The sequence below is a fragment of the Lepisosteus platostomus genome, chromosome 10 (genome assembly GCF_059453375.1).
Source record: "Lepisosteus platostomus isolate fLepPlt1 chromosome 10, fLepPlt1.hap1, whole genome shotgun sequence".
Classification (NCBI taxonomy): Eukaryota; Metazoa; Chordata; class Actinopteri; order Semionotiformes; family Lepisosteidae; genus Lepisosteus; species Lepisosteus platostomus.
This window is the reverse complement of record NC_142620.1, coordinates 4,590,342-4,618,100: the sequence shown is the minus strand read 5'-3', so window position 1 is coordinate 4,618,100 and position 27,759 is coordinate 4,590,342. Positions and strand designations below refer to the sequence as shown.

The 27,759-nt window shown below is 38.1% G+C and overlaps 1 protein-coding gene across 1 annotated transcript in view; it reads left to right on the top strand.

Annotated features, from left to right (window-relative positions):
* The window catches only part of LOC148653076 (putative N-acetylated-alpha-linked acidic dipeptidase), an 82,364-nt gene extending 62,716 nt beyond the window's left edge, over positions 1-19,648 (top strand). Inside the window, exons 16-17 of the mRNA XM_088647602.1 lie at positions 14,393-14,485; positions 18,030-19,648. Of these exons, the coding sequence (XP_088503728.1) occupies positions 14,393-14,485; positions 18,030-18,243 (307 nt within the window). The 3' untranslated portion in view covers positions 18,244-19,648. The remainder of the gene's footprint in view (positions 1-14,392; positions 14,486-18,029) is intronic.
* The last annotated feature ends 8,111 nt before the right edge of the window (positions 19,649-27,759 follow it).

The window sequence follows — 27,759 nt, the reverse complement described above, 5'->3', positions numbered from 1 at the left end:
AATATAGGATTTGGTTAATCAGCTAATGGATACAAATCTCTGTCCAACAGTGCTTGTATTTGATGGAAAATTCAAGATAAATAAATGGTGCTTGCTGCCTTTTGAATAGAACAAATATAAAGCAACGACTGCAGGTCAAGAATGATATGTTTTAATCAGTGTAGCTAAAAATGATTTACTTTCAGGAAATTAAAATGTGTTATACTGGAAATATTGGGCAATTAATATATTCTCTTTTGGGAAATGCTGCTGGGATAAATATACATGTATTATTGTGGCCATATTAGAATACAAGTGTTTCCTTCCACAGGTGTCATTTGAACTACATAGATAACCAGACAAAATAGGATCACAATACTGAAGGTTGACATGAGCTATTAACTGAGTTAAGTGCATTGCTCAGTCCTAACAGAAGCATAATATTTTGCTTCATAACCCACTGAATTTTGGGTCACACTGTCATTTGGGGGTTTGCAAATGAATAGTTTACAAATAGATAATTAACCAGCTGTTAGTATATTTAAAAATTATTATAGATGGAACAAATTACCTTCTGCAAATCAAGGCTTCATTAGTGAGAATACATTCCTTCGCATTGCACTCCTGCTAATGAAGTTATTTACGGTGTCCTCAATGTCCAATGAAACAGAATCTCCATGAATATGCAACGCTTAAATGCGTTTCATTTTTCTTAGTAGGGCTTGTGATTACACACATGTCTTGCACGGTCATTGTTTTGCTCGAAGTTTTGTGGTGACAGATTGTTCATGGTTTCTAAACCTTTCTGTCACATGGTGCCATCTGTTATTTTATCTGTTATTTAGACACTACCTTTTGCATCATTATTTGTAAAAAGAATGTTCCTTTCTCATCATGAAAACGAGCTGTGTGAACATTGATGTCCACTTTTTTGAAATATCAGACCCTTCTAGGTTTTTCTCTCATGCTTGTGCCTGCTTTCTTACAGCCATTACACTTATTGGCAGATCGATTTCTGTTAATATTACTTGGGCTTGTGGTTTTTTTTGTAGAGCACGTCTTCTTAATTACAATTATCCATTTTTAAAATATGTCACTCCTCTTGTATTTGCATCATCGGGAGCAGCCATCCTGCACATTGTTGTAGATAAAATGTTGGCCACTTGTGATTCACAATTAATTAAACAATAAATCTGCAGAATCATAATTAATAGTCAGATTAAGTTGACTTTGGATTCTGGGGACAAGCATGGTTATTTAGCATCATGTCAGCGAAATCCTATTGTAATCTCACAAACATGATTTTGTAATCTCCTAAACATGTGCAAAATTAAAGTGCATTAACAGTAATATTGTTATGGCTGGGAAGGCATTGTAAAATGTATCTGTTGCAGTTCAGCTTGAGGGATAGGTAGATGCAAAGCATCAAAGGAAATTTCTGATTTACTCTTATTAACTTCTTAGCAAATAGTTAGTCTTCATTAACATCAGTCTTGTTCTGATCGGACGTGGAGAGCAATTTCTGGCTAAGTAATTTGAACCTTGTTTTAGAGATCTTGCAATTCAGTTATTTAGGAAATTCTCATTTCCTTTATTGTGGAACCCTCAGGCTAATAACTGTTCTCCTCTAGCTGATGATGCATTTAGAATAGATAGATTCCAATTCATTTGTGGGCTCCCTGATTTATAGGAAGGTAGAGTTAGTCATGGGTGGTAATTTTGTTTATTTAGGACACAGGTAATTTTTTGTTTGCCTGTTTCCGTATTACATAGGATTTTAGGTTACAGGGTTAGCATTCTATGTTTTTTAAGTCTTAAAATGTAGTCCTCTACGGTGCCTTGTTTTGTAAATAGTGTAATTTGTATGTTGTATGTGTGTAACATTATGCCTTATTTAAATATTTGCTTGTCCTGATTTGCCACTGAATTAAAAACTCACACACTTCAAGCTATATTTATATAACAATAAATAAGTTCAATTTTCAGTATTTATTATGTGATTTTTTTTTAGCAGTAAGGGACAGTATTTTACTGGTGGAGGTCAGTCTTTGTTATTTCATTATTGCAGGTTGCCTGATAACATCCCAAGGTTATTCCAACACCTACAGTACATCATACCGATTAGAGGGAAATATTTCTGTGAATGAAGTCTACTACTGAACAAGGGCTACTCAGGTTTTATCAATTTCCTATTTAAAAATCCTGTTAAGTCCCTAAAGGTCTTTCAGTGCTCAAAGGCAGAAAGCATTGCCATTTAATCATTTGCTCATTACCGTGCAACAAAGCTTGAGGATGTCTATAATTGTGCAGAGCAAACGACTTATTCTTTGGCTTTGAAAAGTAATTGTATTAATTCTACCTTCCATTTTGGAACCATCTTTGGAACAATAGACTCATAATGTCCCGAGTCTTTAAGGATTGTTTCTGTCTTTAAGGATTGTCACTGTATCAGAATACACCAGAATTCTGTGCTGAAGTGTAATTTTGACCTCAAGTCTGTATGGTTCTTCAAATAAATGTGACTTTGCAAGCCACACTACTTGCATAGCTAATAAAAAATGAAGGGACAGTTGTCTTTCTGGAGCAGAAGCATGTTGACAGTGAAAGAATTCAAAGCAAAAGAGTGAGAGTAATACCAACATAAGAAAGATTAGAAACTAGAGGAAACCATTCAGTCCATATAGCCCTTTGGTAGTTAATACAGTACTTACTGTAATTGATCCACGGAGCTCATCTAGTCCGTTCTTGAAGGAAGCCAGGGTATTGGCTTCAGTCATACTGTATTTTTTCACTCGTATGATTACTCTTGAAATGCTGTTGTTTAAACTTTGTATGTTGTTAACATCCAAGTCTGAGCGCAGCTTTTGGGCATATTGGAGACACTATTGATTTAAGCTACGATGTAATTGCATGCCTGTTTTGATGTTTTTCAGTACATTCACTGACTTTAGTGTGTTTCCAAAATATGTCTATAACATTTAAGTATTTTATAGACAGCTAATGTCAATATGAAACGCATAGATAAGGGAACTCACCAAGGTATTGTCTATCAGCTCCGAGGAAAAGTGCTTAAATATTGAAACTTAAGTTGAAAAACCGTTTATTTTGTTTCTTTGAATTTGAAGTGTCCTCACAGGTGATTTACACAGAATCTCTCTCAGTGCCGTCTGGTGTAGCCTGTGTCTAAATTTCTCTCTTCGCAGCTGTCTCACGCTTCTGTCTAGAGGTTTTCTGGCATCCCTAAGAAAATACCAATGAAGGCAGAACTTCCTGTTTGTTCTGTCAGTATCTGAGTGAAATGCGTGCTGTGCTTTATGTGTCCTGTATCATAAGGGCTACACACAGATGCGTAAGATGGCATCAAGTTTCTTCATGGAAGTAAAGTACTAAAACTACCATTTAGAGCAGAGCGGTGGCTCTATAGCTCAGGATCTGTGCTGGTGGCTGGAAGGTTGCAGGTTCAAATCCCGCAGTCGGAGGGAGGAATCCTACTCCGTTGGGCCCCTGAGCAAGGCCCTTAACCCCCACTGCTCCAGGGGCGCTGTACAATGGCTGACCTTGCCCTCTGACCCCCAGCTTCTCTCCCTGTCTGTGTGTCTCATGGAGAGCAAGCAAGGGTATTGTCACGATCAGTTCTTTCCAGGCCCTATGCGGACGACACGATCCATAATTGTGAGGATACAATAGGGAAAATAGTCATGCAGGAGAAGGGTCTGGAGACGGGGGGCGTGTCTGAGGAGTGCAGGTGTCCAGGGGGAGTGAATCCAAGGCGAACAATCCAAGGGTATATCCAAAGGGGGGATCCAATGCGGGAGGCAGAGTCCAAGACCAGGGTATCCATCCAAAGTAATTAAAAAACAGAACCGGGTCGGGACTGGCGGGGCAGGAAACTAAAACCATGACGGAGCCAGACGCGGCAGGACCCTGGGCTCTCAGGAAACACGATTCAATGAGAAGCGCCGGGCAAACGCCTGCGTCTGGCTTTAAAGGTGGAACTAAAGAGGGGCTGGAATAAGGAACAGGTGTGGGGAATGGGACAGAACCAGGAAGGGCTGGAGCGCCCTTAAGAGGGGGAGTAGCGATCGTGACAGGTATGTGAAAAAGAGATTCCTAATTCAAGAAATTATATATGGCCAATAAAGTGATCTTAAGAGGCTTTGTGTGGAGTGCAGCAAAGTTACTATTACCCTTTTCTATTTACCCATTACACTGCTTTACCCTCTGCAGTGCTTCATGCTGTCAGTTCCTGGATTCTTTGGCAATTTAGATGCAGTGGATGCAGCGTGAAAAATCACAAATAATTGGGAAATAAACAATCAATCCATATTATCTATTTATCTTTGAATGGTCATTTTACAAGATGCACAAAGACGAAATTGCACAGCCTTTAACAACAGTATCTCAGGGCTGTAAAAAAGGAAAAGCACATTGTTGGTGGGAAAAGCTAGATTGAGGCGACTTTTTGAAGCTGAAAGATCTCATTACAAAAATTTTTTTATGAATATCAGTGTTGAAGGGTGTTTTAAGATACTGTGATATCAGACATGTGTATAAGAAAACTATTAAAGAATATTTTATATAGTAATATTATATTAAGGCTTTAAATGGTAACTGTTGATGGAGCGATATGTTATACCTAAATACACAGGGAGATGCACCAAGACTCTCAAGTGCCTAGTCATTACATTTATTGGTAATGCTTTATTTAGCTACAGTACATTATGGCTTCAGAATCCCTTCATAACTGCAATACAAGACCTTTTATTCACTCTCGAAGCCATTTGCACACGTCCTTCTGAAGCGCAGTGCATGTGATTATAATGTCTTGTGTAGCAGATACGAAGGGATTATGAAACTGTTAATGCAGAAACATTCATATTAAGTGTTACCCATTTGTTTTCAAGTTTCAGCACAAATGCCAGGAATCTTCTACAACAGTAACTTGACAGGGAAATGTGTGACAGGAACCCCCTGCCCTTGAATTCTTCTTTACAATAGTTTGCTTTGACAGATTGAAGCTGTATAAATATACAGTATACTGATATATACTGTATACTATTTGAAACCTGAATAATTATCTAAACTCTGTATATGATCACAAATGACAAGACAAAAAGCAAACACTTACTGTAAGCCTGTCAATTACTGAAGTAGTTCAGCCTATTGGGTTCTAAGAGGGTTTTGAAAATCCCATTACACAGTAGAATTGATTCTGGGAGAAGGAAGTCTGAAATCCTGAAGATCCCAGCCAGGATGGCGTGAGGGTTTGTTGTGGGGCTCAGGGCTCCTGCAGTTCCCATGTCTTCAGTCGCTCAGCAGAATATTACACTTCACTGTCTTCTTCATGCCAGGCCCTTCGTTTGAGCACATGGACATTTTGCTCCATGTATTACTTGTATTACTACAATTAGAAAACAGTCTGAGGATTGTTATGTTTTACATAAGTCAGTAAGTCAGTAAGTCAGTGTGTTTGCTTATTTTACATTAAATCCCCTCAGGTTGAAACTTCAGCCCTGTATGAAACTGCAGGTCCGGCGAGAGGGTATCAGTTTTCTTTTTTTTTTATTCCTTGCTTACATTCAACAGTATCGGGGACGCAGAAGAGCGGGGATCACAAAGTGACCACAGATATCCAAGTCCCGACAGCAGTCTCCCAGTTGTGTCACTAAAATAAAAAAATATATAGGCTGGATTCAAACCAGTAACCTCCCGGCTATAGCACGCCTCTGCACTCTCAAATGGATGAGCCACCTGGGAGATTCTAGTCAATAGGTTATATGACACCTGCAGCAAAAGGCCATGAGTCAAGGATTAGCCTGGTGGGATGATTTCCTTTCTATAAAGACCTGCATCAAACAAACCTTTTTGAATGTGGGACCCTTAAGTTGTCATGATTTAAGTACACATAATGATTAATCCATGTTGTTGTTGTTGCTGTTTTTTTCCAGTGCACCATTCTATAGTAATAATGTATCCATGTGCAAAAATGACCATCATTGATCATCATTGATCTTGTTGGGAGAATAAAGAACAAATCATAATCCCATAGCAGAGGAGATGACAAAGGTGACACTCTGATAGCTTTTAGCTGATTACCCTTCAATGTCTCAAACGCACTGCCACAGAGAGAGGTTTTTCTCTAATTTATATTTCAGTGATGCATGCTACACTATATACGGCACTAAAATAGGAGAGCGAAAACCGTTTGAAATAACGCCTTCGGCATTCGATCTGCTTTCTCTGCAGCATCCAGAACAGTGTCTCTGCTCAGTAAGCATGACCTGCTGTAATTTTCTCTCGCTCTGGCTGAAGGCCGTTTGGAATTCACCAGCCTGTCCCTGTTGCCAGTCCTGGCGGCGCTCAGGAGTCTACCTCAGTGCCTTAGAAATTAAAAGGGCAGTGTCAACGATGTTGATGGATCTTAAGACCTGCTCCTAACAGTGCTTATTGACTTCACTCCTGTGTTCCATTAACTGATTAATCCAGTCCTCAGTTTACAATTTACAATAATCAATAGTTGCACTTAAGGGTAATCAGTGCAAGGACGCATACTGCATCACACTCAGACCACATTCCTCTGGAGCTTGTCATTTTAGTTTTATTACCTGTGGGAAAATTGTAACCTTTTACCAAAATATTTTTTTATGTAAAAAGATGCAGATCAGTGGTGCTGAGACAAATCAATTGATGACCTCTTTAGCACTAAGGTTCTTACTTTTTCATGTGCAGGAAACCTAAATGAGAAGTAGGACGACAGTTCCTTCCGTAGCGTTAAGAGTTAAGTATTATTAATGCCCATGATGCATTGTAACTGCTGCTTTAACTCTCACCCTAACCTGAATAGATGTTCATTCTGATATCGATGGATCCAGTCTGTCTCTGCCCATTTGCCTCTTTTCACATCTTGTTATTCTTATTGGCAACAGGAAACAAACAGTAGTGCTGTCCATTGTACTACATCATAGACTGCCTCCTTGCAAAAGGTCTCATGATATGATAAGACGTTGCTGGGGTCTCTTTAGCTGCCATTGGCAATATTTATTCATATTGACATTCTGCCTCCTTTTCTATTAAAAAAAACTTTTCTGTAAAGATAATGATCCCCTGTAAGCTACACCAGTAATTACTGCAGTTAAATGTCTAACAGTAACATAGCTGAAACACTGAAGTGTGTGTGAAATACCGGGAAAAAGAGAAAAATAGAAGTGGTGGTTGTTGAAGGCTCTGTTCTCCGAGACACTTGAAAGTGAGAGCTGCGTCAAGGACCCTTGTAAGAGTTTGTAATTTGAGGGCAGCAGGAGCCAAGGTGACACATCTGGATTGAGACAAGAGCATGTGCAAGTTAAAGCAAGGAGTACAAAACATTATTTCAAGACATCCAGACATCGCCAAACTAACATCATAAAACAGTTCAGCCATTTTAGCCTTCTAAGGGAGTCAACACTGCTTTCGAAATTAAATGTTGATGGGCAAATACAGGAATACTGGTAAGGGAAGCATGCTCAGACTGGAGCGATGTCATTCCTGCATGACCACATGGATCTGTATTAGGACAGCTGCTCTTCCATTACTCAGGTCATGTCAGTGATGTAGATTCTGATATGATTATTAAACGCAGCAGGTTTGCAGATAATACCAAACAAAGAGGATTAGCAAACATTGTACGAGGTGCAAAGGAAGTTAAGAGAGAACAACAATCAAATTCAAGAGTCCAATTACTTATAATGTACACAAGTGAGTAATATTATGTGTAGCTAGCAAAGTGTTAGCTATATATATTTAAACAAAGCAATGTTCAGTTTCAAGAAACAGTTTCATGAAAAAAGTTAAGTATCTAAATTCACACATTATGTTGCATTAAAGGTCTGCTATGTACTATTGTGAATGTACAGTACTTTTGGGTCAACTTATCACAAAAAATACACGCCTATTCTAGAATCAAATCAGAGAAGAGTGGCCAGCTAGATGTCCATACTAAAAGGAAAGTCCTACACTGGCTTGCTAAAACATTCAAGTGACACCATCCAAGGCTTATTTCAAGAAGCTGCCTGATGAGATTGTCTGCTAGCATCCAAACAAATGAAATATCTTGAATTTCCTCTTTGTATTACTGGTCTTATGGACATAATACTAGCTTTTTGTTTCTAATACTGTCTAAAATATTTTTGTAATCCAGGACACTCCTTTCACTCATCATTTACAAAACATTTTCAATTATTTTTAATTGCAACATAATCATTAAAGTGATTATTACCTCCCAATTATGAAAGGATGTTAAGCTGATTCCATCACACAGCTTTAATTAAGCAAAGATGTGTGTGTAAATTAAATGAAGTATTAAAATATGGTTGAGAGTGTTTACTCTCTGTCTGAGCAGGATGTTTATTTTGTAAGATTATGTTCATTTGCACAGCTTCAACTTCAGCTTCACATTGGGTGCCTACAAATTGTGTGTCTGATTTTTTTAAAATAACTGTAGTATTGCGCTTGTGAACTGAACCCAGCAGCTTCTTTTGTATTATGCAGCAGGGGGCTTTGTCTGCTGTGGATGCCATTATATATATATAAGACAGAGAAAACACTGACGGATTGGAATAAAAGCACTGGTATCAAAAGCACATTTCTATCAGTCAGTATTTTCTCTGTCTTTACCCTCGAACACATGGACTTACAGGTAAATAACACAGCAGTACAGCATCGGCAAGGCAAATAGATATTCTGAGCTTCTGCAGAGGGTCCTGTTCTGAAAACATGGCATTAGCCATAGAAGTGTAGCTTGGCCTGGGAAATGCTATTTACCACCTTGCTCTCTCGGTACAGAATGTGATCTTGAGTCTGGACATTATAGTAAGTGGGATGCTGTAGCATGCTTTCTATTTCCATGCTGTTTTACTGGGGTTTCTGGCTAGAGCAAAGCTTCACAGCAAAGTCGCAGTTTCCCAAGGGCATGAATACATAATGTTCACTCTATAACAGTGATATACCTTGAAGTAGGGTGAGTCTGCTTGACTGAAAATGGTACAGTAACTGTGTGTACAGCATGAGATGATTCTGTCATTTCACTTGTGTTAAAGGGGCAGGGATCCAGTACAGTTTTTATTGACTGGAAATCAATCTATAATATATTTCATTGTCTGTGAGAGCAGATCCTTAGATCCGTTTAGCCAGCAGCCATATCACCCTGCAACTCGCAACTGGCAGCCCACTGAACCTCAGCAGGTGAGAGCCTGGCCAGTGCCTGGATGAGAGGCCTCCTGGGAAAAAGTAAGGTCGCTGGTGTTAGTGGGGCCCATGGTCTGTATGAGCCCTAATTCCCCAGTATGGTGATGGAGACATTATACTGTAAAAGGCACCGTCCTTTGGATGAGATGGTGAAGCCAGAGCATTTTGTACACCGAAATGTTCCTGGTAAATTTTGTTTCAGATCCCTTCCGAAAGCAACGACTGGAAGCTGTGAGTTACCGGACGCTGGAAACAGCAGGGCTCGCTGATAGGTTTGCTTCACTGCTCACAAGAACCAGTGAGGCCATGTTCCTGCTGATCTTGATTTTCCACATTGTGATGATCTCCATCGTGCAGAAGAAAACTTACCAGATTGTTTTTTATTTACTTTTTTCATTTCTGTTTGGGTCGTGTCAGAGTGAGCAGAGAACCCACCAACTTCTCTCTGAAAATGAGTGAGATTAAATGTTTTTCTGTCTTTTCCTTGAGGATCTTTGTCTTTTCGGTGTTAAACACTTCTGATGGAAACAATTTTTTTCTGGTCCCTTGCAATCATATTTCTCAGCACCGTCTAATGCAAACCACTGCTCATTTGAATAGTATTTTCAAAGCCAGAAGATGAATCAGACTGCAGTTTTATTTTATTTTCTTTCCCCTCAGACTTGTTTTTCTCCCCACGCATTAAAGAAAATGTTCTGATTTTTTACATTTTACAAATACATTGCAGGTATTTAATTAATATTTAATGCTTTTTCTCTCTTTTACCTGTGATGGTTTCATACTTTTTCTTGCAAGAGATATTTAGAGAGCCTAAGTTATACATTAATAATTATTTGTAAAGATCAGATGGAAATGTATAAATAATTGTGAGCATATGCATTGTATTCTAGTGCTGTATTGCAGCATTTGGTTTCTAACATTCACTATAAAAAGTGAAACTATATTCCTTTTTTTGAATACATTACACAGATGTGCAGTTAGTTTTTAAATTCAAATTCATATGTATACAGTATATACAGCTGTTCTGTGATATTGTTAACTATAGGAAATACTGCATGTTTCTTACTGTATGTAGTTGATATAATGATTTTCTGCATGGATCAAGGATTTTAGGAAAGCACAAACAATATAATGGAAGGGTTCTTCTTTGTTAGCTCTTGGCTGCTGGATGAAATTTGGGTCGTTTTACTAAATTTAGTATGAGCCGATGCTGCAATATGCGCCATACTGTGGTGATAGGCCTTCTTAGCCCCTGCTGCAAGCCACTGGGAAAAACTCCTTTCCTCTGCTCACAAGAGTGATGCGGGTGCTTCTGTCTGCTTATGACATTACACTGCAGAGAGTGGAAGGAGCGAATTTCTAACCTAGCTCTCTTCTGGAAATTGTATAAGACCAGCTACATTTTATTCAGCCCAGATGTGCAGAGTGTGGTTGGTCTAATTAAGCTTTTATACACGTTTCAAATGCTTTGCACAGAGCACTTGTCCCAAGATCTTGCAGTTCGTGTATTTGTTTCCTCGTAGAACACGGCATTCCTACATCCGTTGATTTCAATGGATGTGACCCGGCCCACATGGTGGCTTCTTTCAACAACGGCAGCACAGTCATTTACGACCTGGAGACTTCACAGCCGGCAGCGGTGTTGCTGTCACAGGGAGAAGGAAATAGATTTACTCCCCTATTTCAATATCTCTCTTTGTTTACCCGCCATTTAAAATAATGCCAAAAGAAACCTGCGGTAGGCCTGCAATGAGATTCCGTTGAAAGGCTGGTGATTGCTGTGGTGGATGTACAGAGTAGTGGAGAGCTTTGGCTTCGTTTCCACATGAAGGGAATCATCAAGAATCCCATCTGCACTGACCCTGGAGCAGAAGCTCCTCCTTCGGCCTTTCCCCCCGATTTTGTGCTCTGGTCACGGCGAGAGGAGGAAATACCTCGGGGGCAGAGTCTCGGGGCCACATCAGACTGGGCCACCTTCTCAAAGCCCCAGAGGTGCGAGAAGGAGGAGAAAGCGAGTCGACTCACGGGTTCACGGCTGTAGAGGGGCGCCTTTTCTTTCCTTTCACAGATCGACCGCCCGTTCGGCTGCAGGAAAAGGTTTTGTAAATGGCAAAAGCGAAATCCGAAATGGAAAAGTAGGAGAAGAAGAGCCTAGTTACACAATTTGGAGTTCTGCCAAATGCTGTCTGAATAATTAGACTGCGTACAAATTCCGCAATAATGTGATTTGTGCTCACCCTCTAATCAACCCAGGCCATTACTGTGCCCCCGACTCGTTATTTTTTGCACGTTATTCATCTATTTTTATGCGTTTATGCACACCACTGGTAATTTGCGGTGATTATACACATAACCTATAATTTAGAGAAAGCTACTTAGTTAAAAATAATGAAAAACGCTCTTGTCAAATGTGAGTTTTGGTGGAGACGGAGTCTACAAGGCATTACTCATATGTTAAAATACAAAAACTAAACAAAATCAAGTCATCTTTGTTATCTCTTCTCTATCCACCCATTCGGAGGTGGACTGTTAGGAGGCCCAGGTGCAGAACCCATCTCCTTTCACCAGTCGAGCAGTCAGCAGCCGATCCTCTCCAAAGCCCTTTCCAGAGAAATCTCAACTGAAGGAAACCAATTGAACATTCGGGACACTGTTGGACATTTCCATACATGATCGTGCTTTTCCCACCACGTAATAGTATACAGAGGACTCTCATGTGTGTTCGTTCTAATTTAACCCGGTGCCGGCTTGAGTAGAACAGGCTCCCCCTTTCGAACCTTGGTTCCTCTCAAGGTTTCTTCCTGCTTCAGTCTGAGGGAGTTTTTTCTTGCCAATGTCGCCTTAGGCGTGCTCACTGGGGGTTCAGGCCCAGACATCTGTAAAGCTGCTTTGTGACAATGCGCTATACAAATAAAACTGAATTGAAAATTGGATTGAATCTCTGAATTAGAGGACAGTCAAACATTTTAGTAATAATAGATTTTCCTCAAGCTTACAGCTTACTTGGACCTGCAGTTTTTGATAAGAGATAAGAGATCGAAACACAGTGTGCACTCTTTTATTTAATAGTGATTAAATAGTACAGTCCAACATCATAAGAAAGACTCTGTATATATTTACTGTAGATAGGGCTATCATACATATGGCTATCGTTCTGGAGAACATATCTAAATGTGATACTTTCAGGTTTGTGAGCCATGGATACCCAGAATTAGTGTACTGCTTTTATGTACTGCTAAGTAGAGACTTAAGAATCAGTTTATATAGTCCAGTGCATCAGAAATGTATTAACAGCAATTACTGTAAATAATTTCATACCAGTGCCTTGATAGATGGTAATAGTTGCATGCAATGAATAGTTAGATAGAACATATAAATATGTTTAGGTTTTGAGTAGAAGCGCTGATTTTTTTCATCAGTTTTGTTATTTATCAAATGTATAAGGATTTTCAGATAGTCCTAGCATTAGCATAACATTTTTTTCATTCATGTGTTTTTGGTTTTTCTTTTTCGTCGATTGAACTGACTGCTTAAATGAGCCACGCTAGAGTTTCCTGGTGTTTTGCTTTAATGGCTCAAAAGGACATGACTGAATTTCTTTTGTTGGTTCTTCCAAGGTTCCCAGCCGACAGCTCCTGATTATCTGGACTGTACAGAAGAACACAGAAGAAAGACTTAATAAGACATGAAAGGAGGCCAGCTTTAGCCCCAAGCCTCATTTGGTAGTTTAATAGCCAATTACACTAAAATTTTATCCATCTGGTTCTTGAAGGAGCCAAGCGTTTCCTATTCTCAGTCTGAAATGAATTCTCTTTTAGTTTCCAGTCTTGTGATCTAGCCCTGCAGGTTGAACCCATCTTTATACGTTTTTTTTATTCTTGGATCAAGTCTTCTAGTCTGTGTATTGGACAATCCTTTGAGATCAAGAATAATGCTTGTTGCTCTTCTTTGAGCCGATCCTCTCGGCTCAAGGCTCATTTGTGTTGTACAGTAAGCAAAACCGAACATGATATTCTAAATGAGACCTTACTAGTGCATTTTAAAGTGCCAGCTTAACTTCCCCTGATTTAAATGTCAGAACTTTTTTTTTTTTGCTCTATACCCAAGCATTCTGTTTGCTTATTTACGGTTTCCCTACATTGTCTTGATGAGGACAGATGAATCTGTATAAACAATCAAATCCCTTTCATGTGTAACTTCCTGTAGCTCAGAATCAGCCCTTTGACATATACTGTAAAGTGACTTCCTACTTCTTGTGAGGATCCTTTTGCACTTATCAGCATTATAAGTTTATCTGCCATTTGTCTGCCCAATCCAGCATTTTGTATTTTAGAACTTTTAGAACTCTCTTACCACTGTTTCTGTTTGCCACTCCCTTTATTTTTTGTATTATTTGAAAGTTTAGTTTACTAACTATACTGGCATCTACAGTGTTATGGATTATGAGGAGCAATGGGTCTGAAATAGATCTCTGAGACATATTCCTGCTTACAGCTGCTCAATTAGACGTTGTGCCACTTAAAATGACGTTTCCTATTCAGTAACCAGTTCCCAAACCGTGTGCACACATCATGTTGAAAATCTATGGCTTCGAATGTCAGAATTGACCTTTTTATGAGGGACCTTTTCAAAAAGCTTTCTGGAAACCTAAATACAGTATGTCATGTGCTTTAGTTTAATCAGCTGGCCGTGTTTTTTTAAGGAATTCTAGCACGCAAGTTAAGACCTTATTTTTTTACATTCACATTGTGTAGTAAAATGCCATTGTTTTGTAAGTATTCTTCTAGTTTAGCTTTAAATATAACTTTCACAGTAACTGTAACAGAAGTAAGACTGAATGGTCTTGAGTTTCCAGTTTTGATTTTGTCCCCTCTTCTCTGAATGACCGTTCAATTTGCAAATCTCTCATCTGTTGGTACAGCTCCCATCCACAGTGAGAGTTGCAATATCCTATCTAGTGATCCATGAATCATATCATTTTCCTAAGTGTAGTTGTGGAATTCTTTTCAAAAAGTCATAAAAAGCCCTGAAATGTATACTGAAATGTACACACAGGTATAACAAATTGAGCTATAAATGTACTGTAATGTGATTTTTCTCTACAAACTGTAAGCAGTGTATTAAATGCAACAAGGTTATCATCTGTATTTCTGAACAAATGCTTTCCTTTTTTGTGCTTCTGTGGTTGCAGCCCTTTGGAAGTGCGAAGACTGAACGACCAGCTTATGGAAGTGGAAAGAGCTTTTATTGATCCTTTGGGAATATTTGGCAGACCGTGGTACAGGTGAGGTACTGCTTACATACTGTTTAACAGTAGAATTGATCCCAGTGTTTTAGCTGAAAAGTAAAGACTGTACATAGTGTATTTAGTGTCTCAATGACAGAACAACATCATTTATTGTATAATTACTAACCAAGATCCTGGTCCAACTAATGCACATGTGCGAGTTTTAACATTAGCCTTTGATACTAATGTAACATTAATAATTACCTTTTCTAAAGAGGCTGTGAAACCTTTACAAGGAACAATGCAGCATGAGCACACATGTCTGAATCATAACAAGGAATCAGCCTAAGTGTTTACTTATAACATTTCTTTCACCATCATACTGTATATCACTGGATGTCTAATATCAATGCAGTAGAATGAAAAATTAAAAATAAAACAAAATGTGTCAGGTTTATTTTATTAAGACCATAAGAATGACAGACATGCTGCAACATATTCCATAATTCATAGTGAAAAAAACTTTAAAAACCACGTTCTATAAAGCTTAATAAATGATCATCCCCGCATCACACCAATTTATAACAAAGCGCTGCTGTATTTGCAAGATGAAATGTATGCATATTTTATCATAACAGCAATCAGGGATATTATCAGTAATAACTCACATAAAACAGTTTTTAAGCCTAGTTCATTACTGTGGTGGTACATTCAATTTTCTGTAATTTACTGTATATTTCTTAGTAATGCATGATGTGATTTTATGTCAGTTTGGCCTGTATCATGAATTAGCTAGCAGTGATGTTCAGCAATATTCAGTTCTGTTGTGATTGCTGAAATTAAGTGGGAGGCAAAGTATTTCAAATGACTCATAAATCTTTCCAATTCTGTAATCATCCAAGAGATTTATTAGTCATTGGAATTATGTAAACGTACTCCCATTTCCAGCGCATGTGTTTTTTCTCCTTTCCATTGAGTTGAGAACATAGTCCTTCAAGCTCCGTTGTCATGTGGGACAATCTAAAGGGTCACTACCTCTTCATATATTAGATTTGACCACATCTTCCTTGCGGAGAATTTCTATCCACTTCCTTTTGCACACAGCCCCTCTCTCTCTCTTGCACAAACACTATATATCAGAGATGGAAGATAAAGCTTAGATTCAGTTTTTCTTTTGTTTGCTGGAGTGGTGATAAATTGTAAAAGAAAGCCTTTATGTGAACAGTCTTTTCATGTTACAGGTAACTTTAGAATAATGCCAGAATTGTTTGTGGTTGGTGGAGGCTATGCACATGTTTTCCTACAGTCTTCCGTTAAATGCTAAATACCATTTTGTGAGCAATTTCATAATCTCAATTACTGTATGTGAAAATATGTGGATCTAGACAGATTTTTATACCTGACCTAGCTAATAGTTCTCTGATAAAGCACAACCAACCAATGCTATAAAGCATTTTATTAAAAGAATTTAAAGAAAATTAAGTAAATGAAATGATTTTAATTAGAATTTTAAGAATGAGCTTGTTCTCCGCTCACAGTTTTTTTCCTTTACGTATTTGCAGTTATTGAATTTATTCCATCAGAGTTAGGGAGAGTCAGCTTATAGTCTCTTGAATTACCCCCAGAAAGTGCTTAAAATATCCTGTACTTAATCTTGGTCGATATTTTATGTTCGTTTTATTGTTCTGTTTTAATCCTGAAAAAAATGTGTATTTAAATATATATTTTTGATAATATAACATAGGCTGTTCAATGAGAAGGAAAAAAATGAACACCAATATCAAAACTGATTACAGAAAAAAAATTCAGATGTTTTTTTAATAAGATTAATAAGCCTTTGTTTGTTTTTAAGTACAGTATGTTGACAAAGGGGAGTACAAAATATACTTGCCGGGCTGCTGACGCCATTGTCGCTGTTTCTGGATGAAAATAAAATAATACAAATTACTGATCGACTGATCCCTGGCTCAGACACGGAGACACTGCCTTTCAAAATGTTTCTGTGCTAAGTAAAGTCCATGTCTACTATTTGCATGAAAACAAGTGCACACTGGGAAATGCACGAATCAGAAGTAAGCGTTATTCCCAGACGACTGACTGGCAGAGGCTGCTGGGGTTGGCTCAGGTCACGACAGGACCAGGGCTGCAGGTTGATCTCTTTGTTGTCCCACGAGCAATAGCGGGGTGACAGCGGGGCACCTTTCAGAGCAGTCAGAGCACAACTCTGGCACCACTTGACTGCATTAGAGTAAGTGCTGGTTGGCAGAAAGGTCTCCTGTTAGGAGAGTTTTTAATGTGTGAAATGTGTATCCTTCTGAGATGAAAAGTAGTTGCCTTGGTGTAAATTCTACTTGGCTGTAAGGGAGGACTATATAAACATTTATTTTTTCCCCTTTATTATTCCTGGAAACAGATCATGATCAATTTCAAGTGGTCACAACTTTGCATATAAATAATTACTAAGCATGCTTGAGAATTACATTAGAAATTACATTAGAAAACACTCCTTCAATGTCATACTGTTCACTCCAGACCCTTCAGGGTTCTGTATTTGTCACAAAGAACTTGTAGTTGATTGCACTGTGTTTCCAAATCATTTAAATTACCCCAGAAGAATTGCAATAACATCTGAGCATTAGAAGATGAAGGGGACAAATGGTGGTCAGGAGAGGGCAGGAGAAAAGAATGTGTTGTATATAATGTGGTACCATGGGCAACAGGCAATGGGACAGCTTTTAAAAATGCATGCATCTGACAGCTGTCAAATTTAAAAATGCAGCACCCTAATAGGCCAAAATATTTTGATGGAAAATGTTATTTTAGTGTTTGCTTGCTTTGCAGCTAACCTTATCTAGGGCAACTATGCATGGTTTACATGTACTGCAGTTGTCAAAAAAAGTGCAAGAGGTTAAAGTACAACTTCCCCTCCAAAATATCTCTCTGCCAGACTTGGATGCCTACAAAACCCACCTGCAGTATTGCCTGAGTTGTTAATTGAGTGTACAACTTCTACTTCGTTTTATGAAAGTGAATTAATTCCTCAAAAACCTTTCTTATAAAACAATTTCCATTCCATAATGGGGACAAATTACACCCCTACTTTTACTTTTTTCTACTAAAAAATGACAAACGAACCAATCATAACTGACATTCATGCTGTGGCTTGTGTTTTTAGTGATAAAAACACTACTTACCTAGTTAGAAATCATTAATCGTACCCAAGTCACAGTAACCACTTCATTTGCTTTTTGTGTAAATACACACACACGGACAATTTTCATTTTCATAACACCTTTAGGGTCAATGATAAAGTCTAAACCACAAATAATCTCACGAAAAGAGCGCACACAAATAGCGAAAAGACACGTGAAGTGTATCTCTGTGCCGGCTCACACCCGCACTCATTAACGGAATGTGACGCAAACACTTGATATGAAACGAGGCGCACAACTCCTTCCTCTTCACTGTCTACAACTGCTGTAGGTTTCCATTTTTTTTCTTAGTATCGCTTCTTCGTAGTTTGGAGGTTGGCTTTCTTGATTTGAAATGTGGATATCAAATCACATTCGGTACTTCATCGTATCGCGCCTTTGTTTTACAGGCACACCATTTTTGCTCCTAGTCAGCATGATGCTTACGGGTCATCAAGTTTTCCTGGCCTAACAGACGCCTTGTTTGACATTGAGAATGACAAGGACCAAGTCAAGCGCTGGGAGGCAGTTAAGAAGGAAGTATCAGTGGCTGCCTTCACAATCCATTCAGCTGCTGGTGTAATGAAGGATGTTAATGATATCGGTGGACTGAACACAAACTAATGTCTCATTTCTCATTAATATCATTTAACATCGGTTAAGTGATCAATCCATTTGTTTCGTGTAAACCATACAGTCAACTCAAGAATCATTGGCACCCTTCATGAAACTGAGCAAAACAGAATGTAAAAAATAAACAACAAAAAAGCATAGAATTTCATACCAGATGCCACTGGTATGTATATATGCCACATACATACCCCTATGTATTTGAGAAAAATACTATTACTCATAAAACAACTTTTTTAATGAGAATAACTTTTATTAGAGCGAAGGTAAATAGTTTCCCCAAACGTTTGAACAGAACATTTCAATCATTATGTGTATTGTTTATTTTATACAATCATTTTTGCTGAGTTTCATGAAGGGTGCCAATAACTCTTGAGTTGACCGTACCTCTGTCTAATGAAGGACTATTATAGCCATCTCCAAGATAACTGAGAACTGAGAATATTAAAAATAGAAGATGATGAATTGTTTTTCAGATGCTTCTTAAATTTCTGTGTCAAGATTTAAAAAAATTATGGAAACTATAAATCTTTATTTATCCAATCATATTTCTGTTATCACCCTTCTGGTGTTATAAATGTCAATTTGTGTCTGGTTTCATTTTACACACATTTAAACATTTAATTCCAATTTTAAATACTGATTTTGTTACAGTTTTATTTCAATTCTACATTTTTGCTAAAGTTTTGATGAACAGGAAATGAATGGCTTAAGAGTAACTGAACTAAGAGTTTAAAGGTGCTTAATTCAATAAAGAAATAATGTAGAACACAACACAAAGCATGTGTACCATAGACAGAGTAGGCATTGTTGTATAGAGCCTTGTCTTGCCAAACATGTTTCACCTTGGAAGGTATAGAAAAGTCTCTTTTTAAATACCAATTTCCACTCTTCAACTCCTTCCCAACAATCCAAAAAGCAAGAGTTATAATAAAGCCCTCAATTAGAGCAATCATACTTTAGATTAATTTGCCCAGACTGTGCTATGCTAAATGGATTTTTTTGTCAGTGGGGTCCGTTCGGTTTTTTCATCTGTTCTTCCTGATGAGGTGTAGGCTGTTGCAGATTCATATTTTCCATTTGAATGTTTGATTCTTCTTCCTGCATTTCACCATTAGAGTAATTGCTCTATTGAGGTTGGGAAAAAAGAACAGTTTCTAAGGAGACAGGTTTTATTCTGTTTCAGCTCTTAAAATATGAATAACCTTGTCTTTTCATACAAGACAACTATCATAGTAGTCAATTTCTCAGTGACCTGTTCATTCAGTACTGCATTAGCAAATGAAGGTTATTGAGTGTACTGTAGGTAAGATGTGGTATTAACATTTGATTGTTCCTTAAGATGGTAATCATTTGTTATTGTAAGAAATCAGTTGTGTTAATAAACATTTAATAAGTAGTGATATTTGCATTCTTTCAAATGTATTCATCTGTATATACAGTACGTAATTTGTATCCTCTTCATTACAATATTGGCGTGAATGAGAAATTTTAAAAGGCTGACATTCGTTCACAGTAGGAAGTGAAACTTTGACAAACGGGTTGTAGCTCCTCAGCTCTAAGTCTGAGGTTACAGGGGAGGAAGGAAGTTAGCTGATTTTCCTTTTTTATGCACCAATTTCAAGACATTGGCAAAATAAAAAAGATACATTATGCTGTATATAGATTTTCTGAATCCACAGTGAGTCCAAAATGATTCGTACAGCCTGTCTTTTCAAACTATTGAGCTGTACCTCAAAGGCAGTGAGTACTCCATGACTACTGGGCATGTGCCAAAAACAATGATCGTTATGGGAGGAATTTCCTGATTCACCTTCCTTTAGAGTTATTCTGTAATTTTTAGTGTGTATAATTTAATACACTGTTGTGTTGGAGTACATGACAAGTTTATCTTGCATCACTGCTAGTAAATCTGTTTGTTGTACACAAGGGGCTAAGAAGAAGAATGTGATACTCTTAGAAACATGGCCAACAGCGCGTTATTACACCCATCCATTTTCTAACAACTTAATCCAATTCAGGGCTGCTGGGGAGCCAGAGCCTCTCCTAGGAAGCAAGAGGCTCAAGGCAGGACACACCCTGGATGGGACGCCAGTCCCTCACAGGGTAAACAGACACACATCCACATCAAAGACTGGTTTCCCCAGTTATCTACCAGCTAATCTACCAGTATGTCTCTGGGGAATATGGGCAGAACATAAAAACTCAATGCAGAGAGCACCCCAGGAACTGAACCCAGGACCCCAGTACTGAGAGGCAGCAATGCCCACCACTGCCTCACCCTGCCACTCCTGCACATTATTGTACAATGAAAATACAGGAGTTGCTCTTGAGCCCTTCGGAAGCATCGCATCTTTCAAAGAATACAGTAACAAAAACACCATTTGTTGTTGTTGGCTCTTCAAAACAAAAAAAAAAAATACTTTTTCCTTTTATTTTTGGGAGGCATTTTCCTCATGAAAGTATGAACAACCTAGTGTGACTATACTGATAACATCCCTGGAAAACATATTTCATGGCAACAGCTCTCTCTTTAAATAAATACTAGTAGGAGCTGACTGCCTGTTTTGCCCTCGGAGAGATAACTGAGTCATTATCTTTGCTGGGCTTCTAATTGGCAGATTGTAAACTATCAGCTTCTGTCTAAGAACCATGACATGGATGTGTCCAAATAAAGAACAGGTTCTAAATTGACCTGATGAATATGCAGCCTGGAATGCTCTTTATTAAATAAGTGGGCCTTGCTAATCACATTGGGCAAACATAATGAGTGAAACATTATGGAGACCTGTCAAAAGCAGTCCTTGCTTCACGTACACAGTAGGAACTACCATTGCTGTAACAAGTCTTTAGCTGGTATAGAAATTTAAAATGTCAACTCTTACCAGAGTATTAGAGAATAGCTTATTTGATAGGAGTGACAACAGAAAGTGCAATTAAGGCTGCAAGACACTGAATCTAAGGGCCAGACAAAAGATTTCGTATATTGTATGACGGCAGCGGTTGTCCTCTGTTTCCAAGGACTTCCAGAGGAGGTCATGTCATGTTTATAGCATTGCATCTATAATTGAAGCTGGAAGGGGACCAAGCTGCTCGTGAGATTTTTTCCTATTTGTTTTGGAAGGATAGGTACACCTGCCTTGAACTAGGTGGCTCCAGGGATCTGAGCCCTGGAAAATCTCTTTACGGCAAGCAACTGTAGGGCACAGGGGACTTCATTGCCAGATTTTGCAGGTTTACCAAAAACAAGCCTTTCTATATTGCTTCCCTCCACCCAACCAGCCACTAACACCATGACACCCTTTAACTCCCCCAAACATCAAGTGAGAATATGCACTTTTAACCCATCAATGATCTAGTTATTTAGTTAATTATTATCCTGTGCTACTAATTACAGGTGATAGAGATCTAATTTGAGGGCCCTGCTGGCAAGTCTGCTGATAATAACAGTCTCTTCATAGTCCAGCCTGTTACAATCTATACTGAAGAACATTAAAAATGCAACAAATGAGTACTGAAACCAATACCAGTCTTGCATTATTAATATCTCTCATATATATCTGTATCTCTATGAATCTATATGCGGCATAATCCATTGTAGGAAAAATAAAACAGCTTATTCACAGTAGAAATAGGAATACTTTTATTGTGGACACTAAATAATGCAAGATTGAAAATGATTTTGAACAACTGGATGTACGTTCATTAGAATACAATAAAAGCAAAAGTCTATTTGCAGATTACTAGGAAATTGACATCCTCTTGGCTTAAAAGAACATTGCATTTCTATCGTTGACTTGTGTATATGTCATTATATACAGTACTTAGGGGTTATCTTAAATTAATCAACCTTCATTCAGCAAACAGAAACATTTGCTTCCAGCTTTCAGCAGAATCTGAACTTGTAACTGGGAAATGTCTGAAACCAAGGTTTGGATCTTCTCTTTTACTAAGACGACGGATGCATCAGAAAATAAAACTTAGAAAATGCATCCTGCATCCCTTTTTATGAGTGGAAGGTTGACATGGATTCATGCAACAGACAAAATGCAAAGTTATTACCATGGTTATTTGGTTATGAAGGGCCTTCAACAGGTATAAATTGACATCACAGTAGGTACACAGATCTGCCATCCTTTAATAGGCAGAGCCAAAAGAAAACCCAACTGATGTACAGTAGAGCTCTAAAATTAATATACCAAGTTGTTTGCAACCACACAACATAAGCCCACATCCACCACCAAATGGGATATACCAGGGAGGAGGGATGTCTGAGATACTTAAACAGGCGTGTTTAAGATAGCCTCCGTCAAAAAACGAGCTATCCTGTATTTTTACTAGTCTGCTTGCAGTGCATCTTAGCTGGTCGGTGCTTAGTATTTAGTTAATGGGCTTGCATTTGTCTTATGACTTATTTTTCATTCTGCTTATGAGGGATAAACTTTTGCCTTTTTTTACAAGGTAAATATCACCGTGGAATCCACTGTAATTAGTGTTTGAATAGTATGGCTCACAGGTATGCTTTGGTTTTAATAAAGCCGTGGGCTAATATCCTTGTTCTTGATATAATTCTATGGTGTGTTTTAATGGGGAGATGACTAAGAGCATAATTGGAATGTGAATGATAATTCTGGACAAGAAACATGCCGAATATGTAATACAATTATATCAATATTAATTTAATAGTATTATATTGATATTAATATAAATTATTAATTACTTATATAAGCACTTTGCACAAATGAAAGAACCCACTTTACTCCATTCTGAGTCGATGATTACAAATCTCAAGCCTTTAAGTATTTTTTTTTCTTAGGTCATTGTACAGTTTTTAAATAGGGTTTGCATGTGCTGTTTGCATTGCTGCATGATTTAATAAGACACTTATGGCTAAGATTTACCTAGATAAAGACTTCTCAAAGATACAAATGCTTCTTTTACCACCGAATGAAAGATTATGCTATATAAAAGATTTTAACAGATAAGGTTTAATATCTTCGGTGATACAAATTTTCTGCTGTTGCTCCTGTGAGACGGGTTTTGTCCTAAATTGTCTTGACAACATTTAATTTACCTTAGGACATGAAGCACCAGATCAAGATGTATCTGATATGATAACAGAGCTTTCCTACTGATACATGTTGCACACAAGCCCTGAAAGGAAGCTAGAAGTTTACCATGGCAATGAAATTTGACTTATTATCAATGTGAGGTTTGTTCTTGTTGTCATTGTTGTTTTTGCCTTTTAAGTTGAAGGCTTAAGGCTCTAGATCTTTTTGTGTCCAAAGATTCTGAGATAATGAACAATATTTGAACTGAAAAATAGTCAATAAAGGTAATTCTCTTACCTGTTGTTACGTCCCAGTGTGTGATCTACTGTATGTGTGTTTTTGTTGTTGTTCCACACTTCTGACTTTGATTGTTCTCCCTCCCCCATTGGCCCACCATTACACACTGTTTCCGTATGACATCATCTTCAGTTAGCTTCTCGACCAATCACAGCTCATCTTATTCAGTATAAAACATGGAGGTTTTCAGAAGGAAGAGGCCTTTCGTTTGACTTCTGTCCTGCTTGGCTTTGGTTGTCGCTTCGGATTTCGATTTCGATTTCGATTTCGATTTCGATTTCGATTTCGATTTCGATTTCGATTTCGATTTCGATTTCGATTTCGATTTCGATTTCGATTTCGATTTCGATTTGTGTGTTTTCGTATAGCTTTGGCTTTGTTGTTTTGTTGGTTTCTGTTCGTCTCTTTGTACTTTTGTTTGTTTGTGTTATCCTTATTTTGGCATTACCTTGCCCGAACTTGTTATTGTATCAACCTCTGTGTTCTTTTGTACCCTGTTACTTGTCTACTCTTGTTTGTATTCGTAGTTGTATTCGTAAATACTTGTGTATTTGTGTGAACTTTTGTGTATAGAGTTAGTTCAGGTTGTTGGGTACCTTCTACACACGTAGTTGATTTTTTTTTTATTAGTCACACCAGTTTAGTACGGGTGAGTGCCGTTTGTCTTGTGTGGTTTTGGGTAGTCAGTGGAGGTTAGCTAGGGTGTTGAAGATGCTGTTTCGGGTTTTCTTCCGTAGTCAGGTTAGCTTTCCCTCACTTTGCTAGCCAGCTCCATTTTGTTTGTTATTTTCTTTTCTTTGGCACCACTCTAGTTCCTTACCCCTGTGTGTTATTGTGTCTTACCAGTCACTTATTCACCTTAAAATGATCACTTTTTGCACCAACCCTTGTTATCACGCTTCCTAGTCCCCCACCAGAACCCACCTGCTTCCAAAAATTATCCTAAATGTTACACCCCTTTACCCCTAGACACTTGGGGTCGTAACACCTGTTTTGAGATGGTCACAGTTAACCATGCTCTAACATTGAGACAATGAACAGACTTTATGACGGTCTTTAATAGGTTCAACCCAGATGGCTCACATTTCTGCAGAGAGGAAAACACATCTGTTTAGCTCATTTCAAGTTCAAAACTTGAATGATGTCATTGCAATTACTCAGTTGTCACCAAAACATTGTTAATTTTTACATGAATTGAAACAGGATGGGTTTTTGTGTACAGTTTTAAGCTTGTATTGTTTCTGTTTTCCTGATGTTGTTTCAGTGATTCAGTAAAGAATAACTCACACAATCTTGTAAATGTGAACATTTACAATGAAACAAGAGCTTGCAGTCCTGTGAGGTTTCCATCTGCCTGTGGGGTACACCAAGCGAAACGTAATGTTTGCTTTTGAGATCATGTTTGCTTTTGAGATAAAGCTCAATACCAAAATCCCACAGACTGATCCAGACAGTGAAGTGGTTTCACAAATAAGCATATTTTGATGACCCTACCTGTGCTGTAAAACTAAAAAGTCAATCCAAAATAATGTTTTCTTGGCTGTTATACAATTAACTCAGTGCAATGAGGAATTTAAGAATTAAATCAATCAGTTTTTTTTATCCATTGAGAAATTAAAACAAAAGCTTTTTTGGTCCAATATGCCATATGTTGGGTGGTGTTCAGAGCTGTGCATTTTGTATGTTTGTCTAGTTTATAGTCATTCACCACAGTCTGAGAGCATAGTTATACGTTCTATCCATCCTTACAGGTTTATTTGGAATCAACAGTACATTTTATTTGTGATAAGCATTGTTCTTTTGAAAACAACACGACAAAGTCAATGTCTCTGACTTGGCTGCACCTTTGGCTGCGGGCACATTGTGAGAATGGATACAGCTTGTTGCAGGGTAGTACAGTATACATACTAGACAGCACTAACCTCTTTGCCAGGGTTTACTAAAGAGAAAAGCTTTCATTGTTTTGCACCTTCGATTGAAAGCGAAGACCTGTCAACTGGTTGGCCTTAGTCAAACATCATTCTAATGCCTACAAGTAGATCTTATTAGGGGGAACATGTTCCTTTTTAATACGTCTTATGTACGTCTTGAGATTGCATCCCTGTATGATACCCACCATCATTCTAGATTATATGAAATAAAACGTTATGAAAACCCAAATTACATTTTTTTTTGTTATTTGCATTAAATGTGTATACTTTTTCAGCATGTCTGAATTAGTTTAATGTGTAATACAATATATAAAACTACTTCATCCAGTTAATATCCGCAGGGAGGAGACATCCGCTTAATGCTTATTATGTCTTTTCAAGAATTAGTTGGACAGGCACAGACCATGAATCAGATCGAAGTGGGTCATGACATGGATCATAGCATTAAAAGGAAAATGGAAAGACCATTGTATTGCTATTGCTGTTAACACAGTGAAATGGGCTACAGTAAATTCTTATTATATTGTGATTACCTGTTCAATTTATGCCCCATATAAACTGCACTGCTGTCCAGACAAACACAAATCTCTGTGACAATGCCAACAGCTAAGGTCATTGCATTAAAAAAAGGTACATTCCTGTTATGTTTGATAATGACAGTGTCAATGTTATATTCAACAGTTCCATGCAAGGGTACCCATGAATACTAATCCTGATGTGAAATTCAGTGTTTACAAAGGCATCAGCACAGTGTTTTTTAGACAAAACTGGTTAGGTTTCTTGTATGGGGATCGCCTCTTTGGAACATTAAAAATTGGATGCATTCCCAGCCAGTAATGTTAAACAAGGTAACACCTTTCAGCAGAGCCCACCTCCAAAAACCAGGAGGGTATAATGTCAATGAATCAAAATGCAAGTAGAATCATAAAGCAAATAGAATGTAGACATACTGTATGGCTCAATAAAACAAAGCATATACTGTATATACAAATAATATGTAAATGCTAGCATCACAGATTCTAGATATATGAAGTTAAAATGTAATTCCTAAAAGCTATGTTTTTTATTGATTTGAGATTATTTTGGAAATAGAAGTACATGAAGCTATCCTTAACTGTTGTAGGTTATTTGTAGTATATAGAATTATCACTTTTTGAGGGTGTGTGAAGAACTATGTAAAACTGTGCTGTGTTCTTTAATTTAAAGAAAAATGCCTATTTTTGTTGGCAATTTCCTCTTTCAGAGCCTGGTTGAAGCACCTTTCATGTACAACAAACACAGGATAAGCACTGATATGTAAATCAAATCTAATTGGACAAGTCTATGCTAGAGAAAAATGTGCTTACTGCAAAATTTATCATCACATCACTTTTTGGGGGCTTTCAGTGCATTTGCTATCTTTAAGTTTACAAGTTTCCGTTCTTGTGGAGACATAAGTGGCCAAATGTGGTAAAAATAACCATCAAGAACAAGAATTAAATATATAATGGCCAGCAGCCATATCACTCTGCAACTTACAGCTGGCAGCCCACTGGAGCCCAGCAGGTGTGAGCCTGGCCAGTACCTGGAGGGGAGACCTCCTGGGGAAAAACTAAGGCTGCTGCTGGAAGAGGTGTTAGTGGGGCCAGCAGGGAGCGCTCACCCTGTGGCGCCATCCTTCGGATGAGACGTAAAACCGAGGTCCTGACTCTCTGTGGTTAGGGCATTTCTCGAAAAGATTAGGGGTATAACCCCGGCGTCCTGGCCAAACTGCCCATTGGCCCTTACCAATCATGGCCTCCTAATAATCCCCCTCTATGAATTGGCTTCATTACTCTGCTCTCCTCCCCACTGAGAGCTGGTGTGTGGGGAGCGTTCTGGCGCACTATGGCTGCTGTCGCATCATCCAGGTGGGGCTGCACACTGGTGGTGGTGGAGGGGGTCCCCATTACCTGTAAAGCGCTTTGAGTGGAGTGTCCAGAAAAGCGCTATAAAAGTGTAAGCAATTATTAAGTATTATTATTATAAAATGAGCTAGACACGTTTACATGTAACAAGAGTCTTAGTCTTAGAAACATCACAAATATTTGACTAATTTCCTAGGCAACAGAAATGACTTTTTCATGAACACAGACCCTGTAAATCAAAAAGCTTCAAAGGCCTTTCAGAATCATGCTGAGAAAACACCTTGGATCAGAAATGGAACTTCTGTTCTCTGCAGGCTTATGCTTATTACAAAAACTTTTTTAAAC